The 12,780-nt window shown below is 47.1% G+C and overlaps 1 protein-coding gene across 2 annotated transcripts in view; it reads left to right on the top strand.

Annotated features, from left to right (window-relative positions):
- Positions 1-5,718, top strand: part of LOC126529569 (myeloid leukemia factor 2-like) — a 30,765-nt gene extending 25,047 nt beyond the window's left edge. For both annotated transcript variants that reach the window (XM_055069880.2, XM_055069881.2), the window contains exon 4: positions 5,400-5,718. In XM_055069880.2, coding sequence (XP_054925855.1) covers positions 5,400-5,532 — 133 coding nt within the window. In that variant the 3' untranslated portion in view covers positions 5,533-5,718. The remainder of the gene's footprint in view (positions 1-5,399) is intronic.
- The last annotated feature ends 7,062 nt before the right edge of the window (positions 5,719-12,780 follow it).

The raw sequence follows: 12,780 nt of genomic DNA, 5'->3' as shown, positions 1-12,780 counted from the left end.
TCCGTTAAATTTATCCGATCCTTAGCGCAATCGAATCTACGTCACAAGGGTTCCTCAAGGACAGCAACCCGATGCATTAGCAGGCCGCGGAACAAATGTGTGACGTTTCTTTAATTAACGGAAAACACGGGGAAAGCGGGAGATGGAAATTCTAGACGATGAGCAAAACGAGAACAAGGGTAACCTATCACCGCGACAGAAATTTTAAGGACACGTTAGTGCACGCAAATGTCAGCCAACATCACTCCCCCGTAATAAAAGCATGTCGCCCCATGTGCAAAACCTGCAGGGGCCGTCAAAGTGACATTAAAATCACAAGCACTGCAATAGTTATACACACGAAGTGAAAACTAGCTTTACTTGCACTAGTTCCGATGTGATTTATATGTTTGAATGTTCCTTCTGTAACGAACAATATATAGGTGAAACGGCACAATCAATGAACTTCAGTTTAAATGGACATCGTGCTAATACAGCTAAAAACCTTCCCAATGACGTCGCCGAGCTTTTTCAACCAACCAAGTCATAACTTTGGTGAACTTGAACTCTACAGCCTACAGTCAAATTTCCGTTTTGCGCGAAACAGAAAATACAGAGAATCATACCGAACCCTTAAGTTCAAGACATTGCAAGCAATAGGCATAAACGTTTCAAAGGGAGCTATCTATTCGGTATGCGAAATTTCAAGCTATGGGCATCGGCACACATATATATTTTACTGGGTAGCTTGAGTTTCTTTTTCTTCCATCTCTTTATTTATTTTGTATTTTTTTTATTTTGTTTATATGATAACTCCATTTAGGTATTTTTTTTTTTTAACGGGAACCATTTTCTGGTGCTTCTCTTATTCTCTCTTTCAGAGAGACGATAACCCGCTAACCTCCTGCGGAGCACATAAACCCCCGCCTCCCGTCATTGTCCAGGTCCAGGTCCCTTCCACGACACTATCTCTACCCCTATCATTCCCTCCCCCCTTTTGCAGCGCGCTTGAGGTGTCCTCTAATGAGAGACAGTTACTGCGCTGCACTTTATCTCACTTTTACCTGCTTCCTTTAAGAATATCCCCCCTTCCACGACAAAAAAAAACACGTTCGGCTGACACACGGCGCTAGCGCACAGTCTCTCACCGACTTTGAATAGCACCCCTTTATTTTCAATTCTACACCTTCACCGCTAGCACACCCTCGGTCGTTGTCTCGCACACCCGCCTTGCACCTTCTCCCCTTTAGAAGAAGCCTACCTATATATACCGTGCCGAGGAAGGCATACGTCGCCTTAAAAAAGGCAAGTCCACTTGTCGAAACGTTGGCTTCCTCTTTTACCTTGTTCTCGTTTTGTTAATGTTTTTTTTTTAATAACGTCTTTCACGCCAACGCTTTCGCGAGCTGCCCCCTAAATTCACTGGGTATGTGCCACTCCTTAATGAAACTCTCGCCAACTTGTGCCACTGAGCTTTAAGCTTGTGCCACTGAGTGTGCAGCCAAGCGAGGGAGGGAGTTTTCGAATTATCAACTACCTCCTGGGCTAATTCGCCGTGCGGCTGATTACGCGCTTCACGCAGAGACGCCAACTACAGCTGCACGTAACCACGGTTTCACCGGTAGTGGGATCGCAATATGCACCTCAAGGTGTTCGAACCCGCCACCTCCCATATTCGAAGGAAGCGAGGGAACAATCCTCAGCGTTCGCTGGTACCGGTGCGCCACGCTTCTAGTCTCGCAGGCCACGCGCGGACTTCGCGGCAGTGCCGCTAGATGGCGCAGCGTGCTCAAAAAAAAGAAGCGCGAGAGGGGAGCCAGGTTCCCGCATGTCACGTTTCTCAGGGATTCGCGTGCACCCACACGTTGTGCATTTCGGAGGTCACGAGCAGGCTGCGCGGTGGGGGCGCTAGATGGCGCCCTGTGTTGCTAGGGAAGCGTGAAAGAGGAGTCCCGCTGCAGTACGCGCCTCATACTTAACTCGTTCCGATGATGGCAATACATTGCGTCTCTATATTTTGATCCAATGCTAAACGCATTACCGTCGACAGTCATCGGGAGATGGGTTCTGTCGCATTTTCCTTTTAAAGAACAGCTCCTGAAATTAGTTATTAGCATTTGTATTGGTTTCAGAATGCACTGGACATACAAAAAATGGTGGAGCAGACTAGACAGAAATATGACAAAAAACACTTATTTCTCCTAGCTGACGTCATGGAAATGCTCGCTGGCGACCTTCTAGTGAACGAATGCCAGTTTTGTTCTAGAAACATTCGCGACTGCCATCTTGTTTCTTTAACTGGCTATACAGTTAGTATTTGTGGTGGCATTGCCCTTCAACTCAATCGAAGAATGCTCGCGAAGGCGCAAACGCGTTTTTCTTACCTAACTCCTTTTTCGAGTGTTTTCTCGTTTCTTGGCTGAGTGCGGTTTTGCAGGAGTCATTGCTTTTATCACGTCTATTACATATGTAGGGTTCGCGTACGTCCCGATGAAGAGCGATCGCTCGACGCAGTGATCGAATGCGTTTCACCGAGGACTTGTTCAAACGGGAGCAACTGTATGTGTTTGTATACGGACGGACAGTTGCTCCAACAGAAATCTTGTGAGCACTTACTATCATCGTTAAAGGGACTGACAACCAATTTTTACGGTACCCATTTTTGTAGTGCGATGGAAAGCGTACCGGTCAGTGTGTTCAATCGTGCAGTGATAATGCGTAAAATACCGTGGAACATTTTATGTCCGAATTTTTCGATCTCCAGTAGTCGTTCACTTGAAGCAAGCTGGAAACAGTGTTATGTGAGCGCGATAGCGATTATACGCCGGCATTGGTGGGAGGCAGACGACGAAAGTGCTGCCGTAGCTGCGAGAAAGTATTATCGTGTTTATCAAACCGATCTTCCTGCGATTCATATTTTCCAAGTGTTAAATTATTTCTACAATAACAGCTACGTGCTTTAGCGGTTTCTTGTCCAGCAACGTTTGGCATTAATAAGTCAAGGGTGTTTTTTTTAGTCAAGCCAAGATCATTTCTCGGAAGCGAAACGGCGCTTTTACACCCGACACGTTGTCGAGCGTGTTGCCCCAGCCACGCATGCGCTTTCGATTTGCCTAGAATGTCGCCTCTCGAATACCTGGGCGAGCTGGAATGAAGCATTCTAGCTCACATTCGGGCTCAGAGATTCGCGCGCATACAGCAGCACTCATGTGCATGCCATGCGCTGAGGGATGCGTACGCCGCTCGTTACGTAGCGCGAACCTTTTCTTACTTCGTAATACGCCTATAGAATAAATCGCAAACGACTACTAATACACGAAGTGCAATCGCAAGCAATAAGTATGCGCTACTTAATCACAGCCAACTTAGGTACAGTCATCTCATATACACTACATATGAAGTGCCACAGCCAGTTCGCAACACTCACTGGTTCTTGTGTATTTATTTGCTAATTTAGAAGTTGTAATGCCTACCTTAATCGCGAAGAACGTACTCAATTTCATCACTATATATCGCAGTCTTTTCATTTTTGTCAATGTCTTAACACATTCTAGCCAGTTGTCAGTCCGTCCCTTTAAATGTGTACAGACGGAAAATTTTATTGTTTTTCTTTCATCGCATTTTTCTTGCGCTATTTTAAGCTGGGACCCTATAACGTAGAACTATTCCAATATGTTTTTATTCCGATCTCCTGACGTCAAATTTGCGTAACCGCCGACGCAAGCATCGGTCAGTGACCCGTCGGGTTATCTGAACAGACCAATCAAACGCTCTTCTCGTTTATAGGAGGTCCCTTTTGTTTGCTTGAAAAACGAGTAACATTGTCTATACTGAGCGTCTTGTCTTATCTAATTGGTTCACAAGAGGCGAGGAGCACGTTCAAGTGGAGCGGGATTTGATGGGGCCGAGCCAGTGCGCTGAAAATCGGTAACCGGATGAAGAGGGTGGTACCGGCGTCTGCAATTGGTCCGCTTACCCTTACTTAGCTTGAGGTGGCTGGTCGAAAATCGCTGCGGCATGTAACGGAAGGTTAAGAATGCCACTACGACGATCCGTCTTAGTGGCAGCGATCCGTCTCAGCAAAGAAGAGCTGGCAGAGCGAGGTCGTAAACGTGCCGAAAGTGCTCGAAAATGTTACAGGGCCGCGCAAAAAGCTTTATTATACGCAAATAAACCTATGCTCTCCCGCACGTGCGAATAGGCGGTGCCTGAGGGATCGGTGGCAGTCATATTTTATTCCTTTCGGAACGGGATAGTTTGTGGCTATTCAGATAAAAATTTGGTTTTCTTGGGCATATTAATGCATCTTTAAGGCGTACACGTCACTATGACGCGGTGAGTTTTCGCAGTTTTGTGACATGGCGTAACGGGCAGGTGAAGTGGGTGAAGCCCGAAAACTTTTGACCAATAGCCGACGGCTAATGGCGAAAAGGCACCGAATCAGAAATGACTATTTTTCTTTTGTTCGGTCAAACCATGCATAATCCGCGTGTAGACATCATATCAGATGGGGAGCTATCGTGGTTTTCGTGACGTCGAGCGACAGACAGGTGAAGTGGGGGTGGTCCAAAAAAGTTTTTGGCCCATCGCAGAGTTCTGATTGCAGAATTGTAATAGAAATGTTTGGAATAGCTTTACGTTATAGGGCCCCTGATATCATAAACCAACTAGCCCAGCAGCACGTATTGGTATTTTGTGTCTTGTTTTCTTTTTTATTATGAAACATTATTCTCCGAGTGCCGCCACTTCTTCGAGGGTGGGTGGGGGATGTCTGGCGCCCTTCTCAATCCCGGCCGTAGAGCCGTCTAAAATCATGTGCCACAGGGGCGACATGGTTAAGTTCCTCTGGCACCACGGGCTATGTAACGCTGGATTTTACTTTGCTTTCAATCTTATATCTTGCACTTAAAACCTTTTTTTATTATAAAAACAAACACTACAACATGTAATCCTTACACAACCGTTTGCTACACATTTACATTATCTATAGAACCGTTTCCTACAACTCACGAATGTTTCGCATTACACGTAGACGTCAACTACAGTTCAGTCTGCCAATTTCTTTTTATTTGTTTACATACGGCAGGATATGAAGCCTCAGTTCCTCGCGAACGCCACATATTATATTGAATTACGTCACACATTGACACGAAAATTTCAAAGCGCATACCGTATAGGCTGCGCGCCATCGAAAGAGAAGCCGGAGGCTGGATTTGAAAAAAAAAAAAAAAAAAAAAAGAGAGAAACCCGAGCAATTGCATCTTGCCTCGATCCCGTTACAAAACTCGCCACAAAAAATTTTGTTGTCTTCCTATCGAATGTCTCTTCCTTCTCGGCGTGCCATCTGCTGAGAGGCAATTGAACAACGAGCGCGCTTTTCTTTTTTTCATGACGTCTCAACGCTTCTTGTGCGCGGTCAGGTCGCATGTGAGCGAGAAGAGCCGCAACGAGTTCACGGGCGTGGAGGAGAAGACCGAGCGGCTGGTCAACATCCCGTACGAAGAGCTCGGCGGCTTCGAGAGCGAGTGGCGGCAGCGGACGGCGCGCAACTGAACCGTGGCAACGAGTCCGGTGCCCGTAGGACCCCTGGCCGCGACTCGACTGCGATTGGCCGTCTTCGGCTTAGGCTCCACTCGCGGCGCAGATTGAGGCCCACGCACAGCCGCTGGCTGAGAGATGTGCCGCGAAATTCCGTGCGCTTTGCGCTTGTGCGTCCCTATTAAAACGAAACAACGAAGACTTGAAGGCGATTCAACTTGTAGCAGAAGTCGACGATGTCTTCCTGAGCGAGTTGGGGAGACGGCGTCGCTGCGCACGGCACCACTCTACCTCGTCACCCCACGCGTGAGGAGGAGGAACTGCTTAAATGTTTGCCTCCACTACCGTCGCCAGCGGGCCGCATTGTCAGATTGCGCTATCTCCGGGAAAGGCCCGCTAAGGAGGATAGAAACACGGATACTTGATACGGAAAAGTGGGAGTAACTCGCTGAGGGAGTCATCTCACCAGATTTATTTATTCATTTTATTTATTTATACATACTGCAGCCTCTATGATACTATTGCAGGAGTGGGATGAACAACAAACATGCAGCATTTATAATCAAGCTTGCGTGAATTGTTTCAGTGGTAGTGAACGGATGTTACCCGGTAATGAATTCAATACTTTAATTGTTGATGAAAAAAATTTGTGTTTAAAGGAATTAGTGCGGGCAAAAAAGGTTGAGATATTTAGAGCATGGTGACTCCTCGTACATGAGGGTGTGGCAAAAGTCAAATAGTTATAAAGAGAGGAAAGGCGAGGCGAGGAGAATTGATTAACGTGTGAAGGGATTTTAGGCATACAAGCTTCTGACGCTCTGCGAGAGGAGTGAAACCAAGCAGGAGAACAGAGTTAGATGGCGAAAAGTCCTTGTCATATCTCTTACCAACAAAACGCACTGCCTTTTTTTGCACTGATTCTTGTTTTCTGACGTCACAGTGCTTGTATGGGTTCCATACAACGCAGCCATATTCGAGGATGGGGCGAATGAGGGTTTTATATGTAAAGTTTAGTTTCTTGAGGAACAAGACGCAGCGTACGATATAAGTAACCTAGTCTTTTAAGAGCTTTGTTACAGGTGACATCAATGTGTTTCGACCATGGCAAATCATGTGTTAGTAGGATACCTAAATATTTGTCAGAAGCGAGTGAGAAAGTGAGAAGGGTCATGTAGTAACGCACGAACACGGTACTTCCTATAGGCAGGATTTCCTAATACGTCAACAGGGTTATATTAGACCGGGCGCATCGATTTTCCCACCTGCACTTTATGCGATCAGACTGGAGATACTGAACGGTTACTGGGGTCTTGCACATCATACCGAGGTGAAAAGGATGCTCCACTTAACGAACTGAAAAATAAAAATAAAAGCAAATTACCTTGCGCATTCGTGCCTGCAACACCTTGCGTTCCCCAGAAGGCTTAGTTATAGCCCGCAAAAAGCTTCAATTCTTGTCGACTCTTAAGACGTTCGATGGACATGTGGTGACATATCGCCGTAACGTTGCAAGAGACGCTCAGCAGGACCAACTGCCAACCTAGATCACCAGGCTAAACTCGCCGTTTGCTACAACCCACCACTACTACATACCTCCATCGCAAAATTGTGGTTACCCAACACCTCGATTCTCGCAGTCTGGGTCTTCTATGAAGCGGAGCGCTTTAATTGCTGTTGAGGCTAGGGAAATGCGTTCGCAGTAGAGTCAGTGAAGAATCAAAATTGTACTAAGTGATTCCCTGGCATCAACACCCGATGTGGCCGTGTCTGCCGAGCCCCTTCAGTTTGCCGGCCAGCATCTGGCGGACCTCCTGTCGGCGCTGTTCAATCGCTAGCCATTTAGACTCAAGCGGCTAATTGTAACGGAGGCCAGCAAACGTTCACGTTCCTTGAAACAAATCGGCTATGTAATTTAACATAATGCCGCAGGTTATTCAGCCTGAAAAATACTGTTCGTGTGTTACGATCAAGAAAATAGATGTCAATGAGTCACTTATGTAGGGTGCCCCAACTACCATGCACCAATATGTAAATATATGCGAATGCTACGTAGCTGGACAGAACCAAGGTAATGATCTTCGCCGTCGCTTGGCGATACTCATTCCGCCTAAATGCCTAATTAGTCTTAATTATCTAATTAAATAATTGAGTTTATTCTAATTAGACGAAAAGTGTCAATGAGAAAATTGTACAGCGACATGGAAAACCCCCGATACAGCTTTCTGTTGCCAAATACGTGCTACATTAAAGTACTTTTTCCGAAGGTGAAACAAGCCCCCGAATACACGCAAAACTGGCGCACGACTGGCCGCTCGGGGCACTTGTGAAACTTATTTTGGACTGCCCAGCGACTGCCTCCTCTACAAGGTAAACGCGCAAGGCGTGTCACACCCAATCCTAGCGGCCCAATCAGGCGATACGTGATAAACAAAAATAACATACTTACATGGGCCCTATTGTGGAAAAAGGAATACTTGGCCTCAGCCGTTGTTCGATTTGCCAGTTGCCTACAGTGTCCACTTTCAAATGTGGAAAGGGGGTAAATGGCCTACATTGCCCCCTTCCCCCAACGTCCACCCCACCACTTGTGACAGTGGGGGACAAGTGCCACGCCCAATCCCTCTCGGTATATATGCCTATACTCCCAACCGCTGTTCGGAGTAAAGCTTTCTCCAAGCCGGAAGGGTGTCGCACGGCCCCGTGAAGTGCTTTTCGTGACTTCCGAGTTGATGCGAGTCGCTGGCACGCGATCGAAAACACCGAGCGCACTAGAGCGAGAGCGTCGTTCAGTGCCGACGTTATTGGAGCACTGGTCGTCGTTCGCATTTGAACGCGCATCGAGTAGAGCTTCCCCTGCCAGTCGCAGACACGACGGCGAGCTCCTCGGGAAGGGAATTCCCCGTCAAGTGCAACGCACCCACTCGGTGCGCAAGAGCGTGTCTCGTTCCCTCGACAAAGCCCTGTACCTAAGGTGCGTGTGCGCACGTGTGTCTGTGGGCTTGCAGTTTTGAAGAAGCGCGCACCTGCATTTTGTTTGTGAAGACGTGGGCGCGTGCGCGCATCCCCGCGTCTGTGCGTGTGTAAGCGCGCTGTCCGTGTGCGTAGTGGGCGCGCGTGCACTCGCACTGTCGTATCTGCAAGTCACCGTCGTCTCGTTAATTACAACTGTCGCACGAGCAGCAGAACGACTGCTACGAAGCGGCGCTCTCTCTCTCTCTCTCTCTCTCTCTCTCACTGTGGGTATGTGACTGCCTCTCACCAACCCAAACTATGTGCGTAAGGCCACCCCGCTCACATAAACCCTGACAAGCGATAGCAAACAAATGGGGGGGGGGGGGGGGGAACAACAAAAAAAAATTGGCTGTGGTTTAGCTCCGGTTAAACCTAGTGGAGTAGCGACAGCTACAGACTCCCGGCTGCGCTTAGGCTTCGCTTGTAGTTAGACATGGGGTTACACATGTGTAACCCCATGTTCGGGTTGACAATATTTACTCATACCGCTTGTTGAACACACTCTACTTTTCAAACAGAGAACTCTCGGACTTTATTACAGCCTTATCATGTCTAGAGCGTCGTGTTATTACAGTACCTACAAGAAACACCCAAATATGGTCTATACCGCGATTTCGTACAACTTATAAATATCACACTTTGACATACAACGTCCCAACAACACTAAACACGTATGAAAACACAACCAGTTGCAGTAAAAAACAGTTACGTTCTTTCTTTTGTGCTATTGTTTGCTAGTAAAAGATTCAGTATCTACAAATATCTGCTATATACAATATTGCTTGCAAATCGGTTATTAAAAACATTAATTTTTTTTTTGCTGCATTTTTAGTGTGTTTGTGTGAGTGTAAACATGCGGTACTATGTGTCGAAATTTGCATATGCATTTTCATGTGCATCGTATTTCAAGTGTATTTGTGTGATTTATGAATGTTATATTACGCAATGTATTCTGCATCTTTTTCATTTTTGCCTTTGTAACAGTGTATCTTAGTCCTTTTCCTCCGCACCTTGTATAGCGCTGCCATGTAACGGTTACCTGGGCCCCGTCAAGCCGTTTATACGGCTTTTAGCCCAGCGGACCTTCCAGCGTATTGTCTGGTAAATAAACATGAATTTGAATTTGAATTAGTTAGACAATAACCTTAGGGGTTTCCCACTAGGCTAAGAAAGGCAGGAGCGATGGCTGCAACGCCAGGAGCGGTAGCCGCGACGAGGCGAGTTGCCGGAGAATCGAGGGCCATGGTGTGACGTCACAGTGCGGCGACGGCGAAGAGGCGAAAACCTGGCGTAATGTAGACAAAAATATACGAAAAAAAAAGAAAGAAATTAAGGAACACGCGGGCGCAGCTCAACCACGCGCACTTCAGTGGCAGAGCCGTCGTCCTCCGCGGCACATTTGGGTCGGCACGCGTTTAGAGCCGCCTCTCACGACGCGGGGCTCCAGCCCGCCGCTACCCGTCTTTTGTGACGGCGCCCTTCCCTCCCCTCGACGGGCCGCCTCTCGCTTTTCGTGCATTTGTTTGTGCCGGAGAAAGCGGTAAGCGGGCGCGCTTTCGCGGCCTTGGGAATTACCGGCGGCAGGGCGAAAACTTCGGTCACTTCGGTGCAGCGTTTCGCGCCGCCGTTCGCTTCTAACGAACGGGAAAATTACGCGCTGTGTCTATGCACCGGCACTCGCGCCGCTCGGCGCGAGTCAACACCGTGCCAGCTTCTATTTTATTTTAATGCATTTTATTCCCAGTACTGCTACACCTAGTTGGCAGCTCAGCGGCTGGGCAATACACGAGCCTTGCAAAGTGTTCACGAATGTTAAGAGAATGCTCACGTGCACCCCTTCCCTCCCCCACCTCTCCCTGGCACCGCTTATGACGTAACCGCGCTTTCCACCTATATTTTCGTTTCACCTTCTCATTGAATATCTTCTCTTCCGTTGTTCATCGCATGTATCTTATCTCCTCAAATTATTTTGTTACCCTTCAACTTTTAGCCTCGCGCACAAGTTGGCACTTTCTTCAGTGTCTGTACAATTTTCTTTGCGAGCGTATCGGCAAGGTGCTCTTTATGACTCCATATACCATACGTGCCCGTTAACTCATTTTGCTTAATCTAGGCATTTACTTGATCCGGATCCTCTGTGGTAACATGGCCTAGATTATCGAATGTGCTCTAACGCAGTTTCATGATCGAGGCTGACTGTGAACCACAAAGCCTTATTCCCATGTCGTGATATATTGAACGTTACTTTAGTGTTTTGACTATTAATCCTCACAGCTACTCTCAAGTGATTACGCCAGTCCAATTTCTCAACCACTCGCTTTAAGTTATCCCCAGAGTTACTGAACAGGACAAGTGCTGAGATATTCTGTTTTTCTTCGCAACATCATTCTTCCCAAATTTCTCACCTTGGATTCTTCATTCAAGCATGCATTAAATAATAATGAAGCTATGAAGCGAACTTTAAAAATGTTCTTCTTTTTCCCCGGCTAGCGAATGTTCTGTACCGCGAAGGCGTCGAGACGCACCATCAGAGATGGTTTGCACGAGTGGGAAGTCTTCAACACATGCTGAAAGTGGCGGTTGAAATCGCTTGTGGCATCGTCTGGAAGGAAGAAAGAGACTTACAAGTGATAGTTACTTGCATCTTAAATAACGTTTTACATAAATGATTTACAAAGCTAAATGCGAACAGCTTGGGGAAATTTTATATTTCTTACTGCCTAACTGACAAAGTCTTACGTATTGAACGATGGGTCGGGACCCCGTAGCTGCATTTCCTCGAGCGTCTCCGTACGCAATCACTGCCGAATCGTTGTCTCACTGGACCGTCACGCCACCAGTCACTGAGTTTCTTCTAATTTGCTTCGTGGATGGAACTGACCCTATAAGGTCACTTTTTCAACGTAGTTTTCAACTCATGCCAAACGTAAGCTCCTAGAAAAGGCCTGCAAACGCGGCGAGCATAATAAAAGACCCGCAGATGGACTCCATCCGCAGAATGTGGGCGCCAGGGATGATTGAAGTGTTTGCCACGTGTTCTCGATATCCTCCTCAAGGCGCCGTATCCCAGGAAGTGAAACCTCGGTACAGCTACAAACTCGTGTCACACGACAGCGAAGCTGTCAGCGATGTGCCACGGGAGAAATCCTTACTAAGGGAACGTCGATCTTGCATCTCAACTTTGCGTCGAGAAAGTTCTTCAGGGCTCACACGGGGACACCGTGCCGAAACCATCTATTCCGCATGCGCGTCCTGTAGGATTTGCGTGCCGTTGGGACACAGTGGTAGTGTGTGAAGGCGCGTATCCACACGTCGAGACCGGAGCAGTGCGCAACCTTCCGAACGCTCCGCGTGGAAACATATGCACGAAAGCCGTGCACGGTGCCGTTCATCGCATGCTACCGAAGCCTCTTTTATGGCACCGTCAGATAAACACCAGCGATGCCGTTCGCGCCTGAACGTGCGCCACGCATGTGGAGTAAGCCGGCGTATATAGTTGCCGAATGCCGGGTCATTGAAGTACTACGAAGTGTACCAGGATCGGCACCATTCGCCACCGTCAATGCGGTCTTCGCCGGATAAGACCGGTGAAGGGAGCTGGCCTTTCAAGAGGCACAACTCCCTCTCGGAAGGATACAGTCGTTCGAAATAACAACTGAGGTCCGAAGGCAGCTGTGCAGCAATACTGTTGGAAATATTCGTATCAAGCTGTCGACGTATAAAAAATGTGAAAGCTGACAAGTCGTCTCTGAGGCTATTTCTGTTAACCATATATTGTCCCAAGCCGCTTAGAAATCTGAGAACAAGGATAGTAAATGTTCGCCTACTATAACTGAGGTTTTCTTTAAACGCTCACTATTTGTGTTGAGGTGAAAAACACAGCAGACTTGTGCGACCTTAGAGAATCACAGCCCAAATTATAGCGAATCTGTTGCTTTCGAGCAGTTGTATTAAGCAGTTGAGTTGTCTCAAATTAAACAGCACGCTTTAAAGTGCGGTCCGCACATGATTCGCACGCTTGAAACCTGGCCCGCATATAACGTAGTTTATAGCACTTGTTTAATAAATGTGTTTACAGAGGCTGTAATTTATATACGCGCGTTTTACTTAGTGAATTCATCGGACATACCGTCATCCCCTCGCACCCCCTTTTTATTTTTACTAAATTTGATGTCGTTTGCAATTACAGTTCTCCCAATGTAGTGGTCTAAATTATGCGCCATTCGTATAATACATGCATAAGTTTAATGC

Source organism: Dermacentor andersoni, chromosome 9 (genome assembly GCF_023375885.2).
Source record: "Dermacentor andersoni chromosome 9, qqDerAnde1_hic_scaffold, whole genome shotgun sequence".
NCBI classification, from domain to species: Eukaryota; Metazoa; Arthropoda; class Arachnida; order Ixodida; family Ixodidae; genus Dermacentor; species Dermacentor andersoni.
The sequence above is the reverse complement of the archived record's forward strand: the minus strand, read 5'-3'. Positions and strand labels throughout refer to the sequence as shown.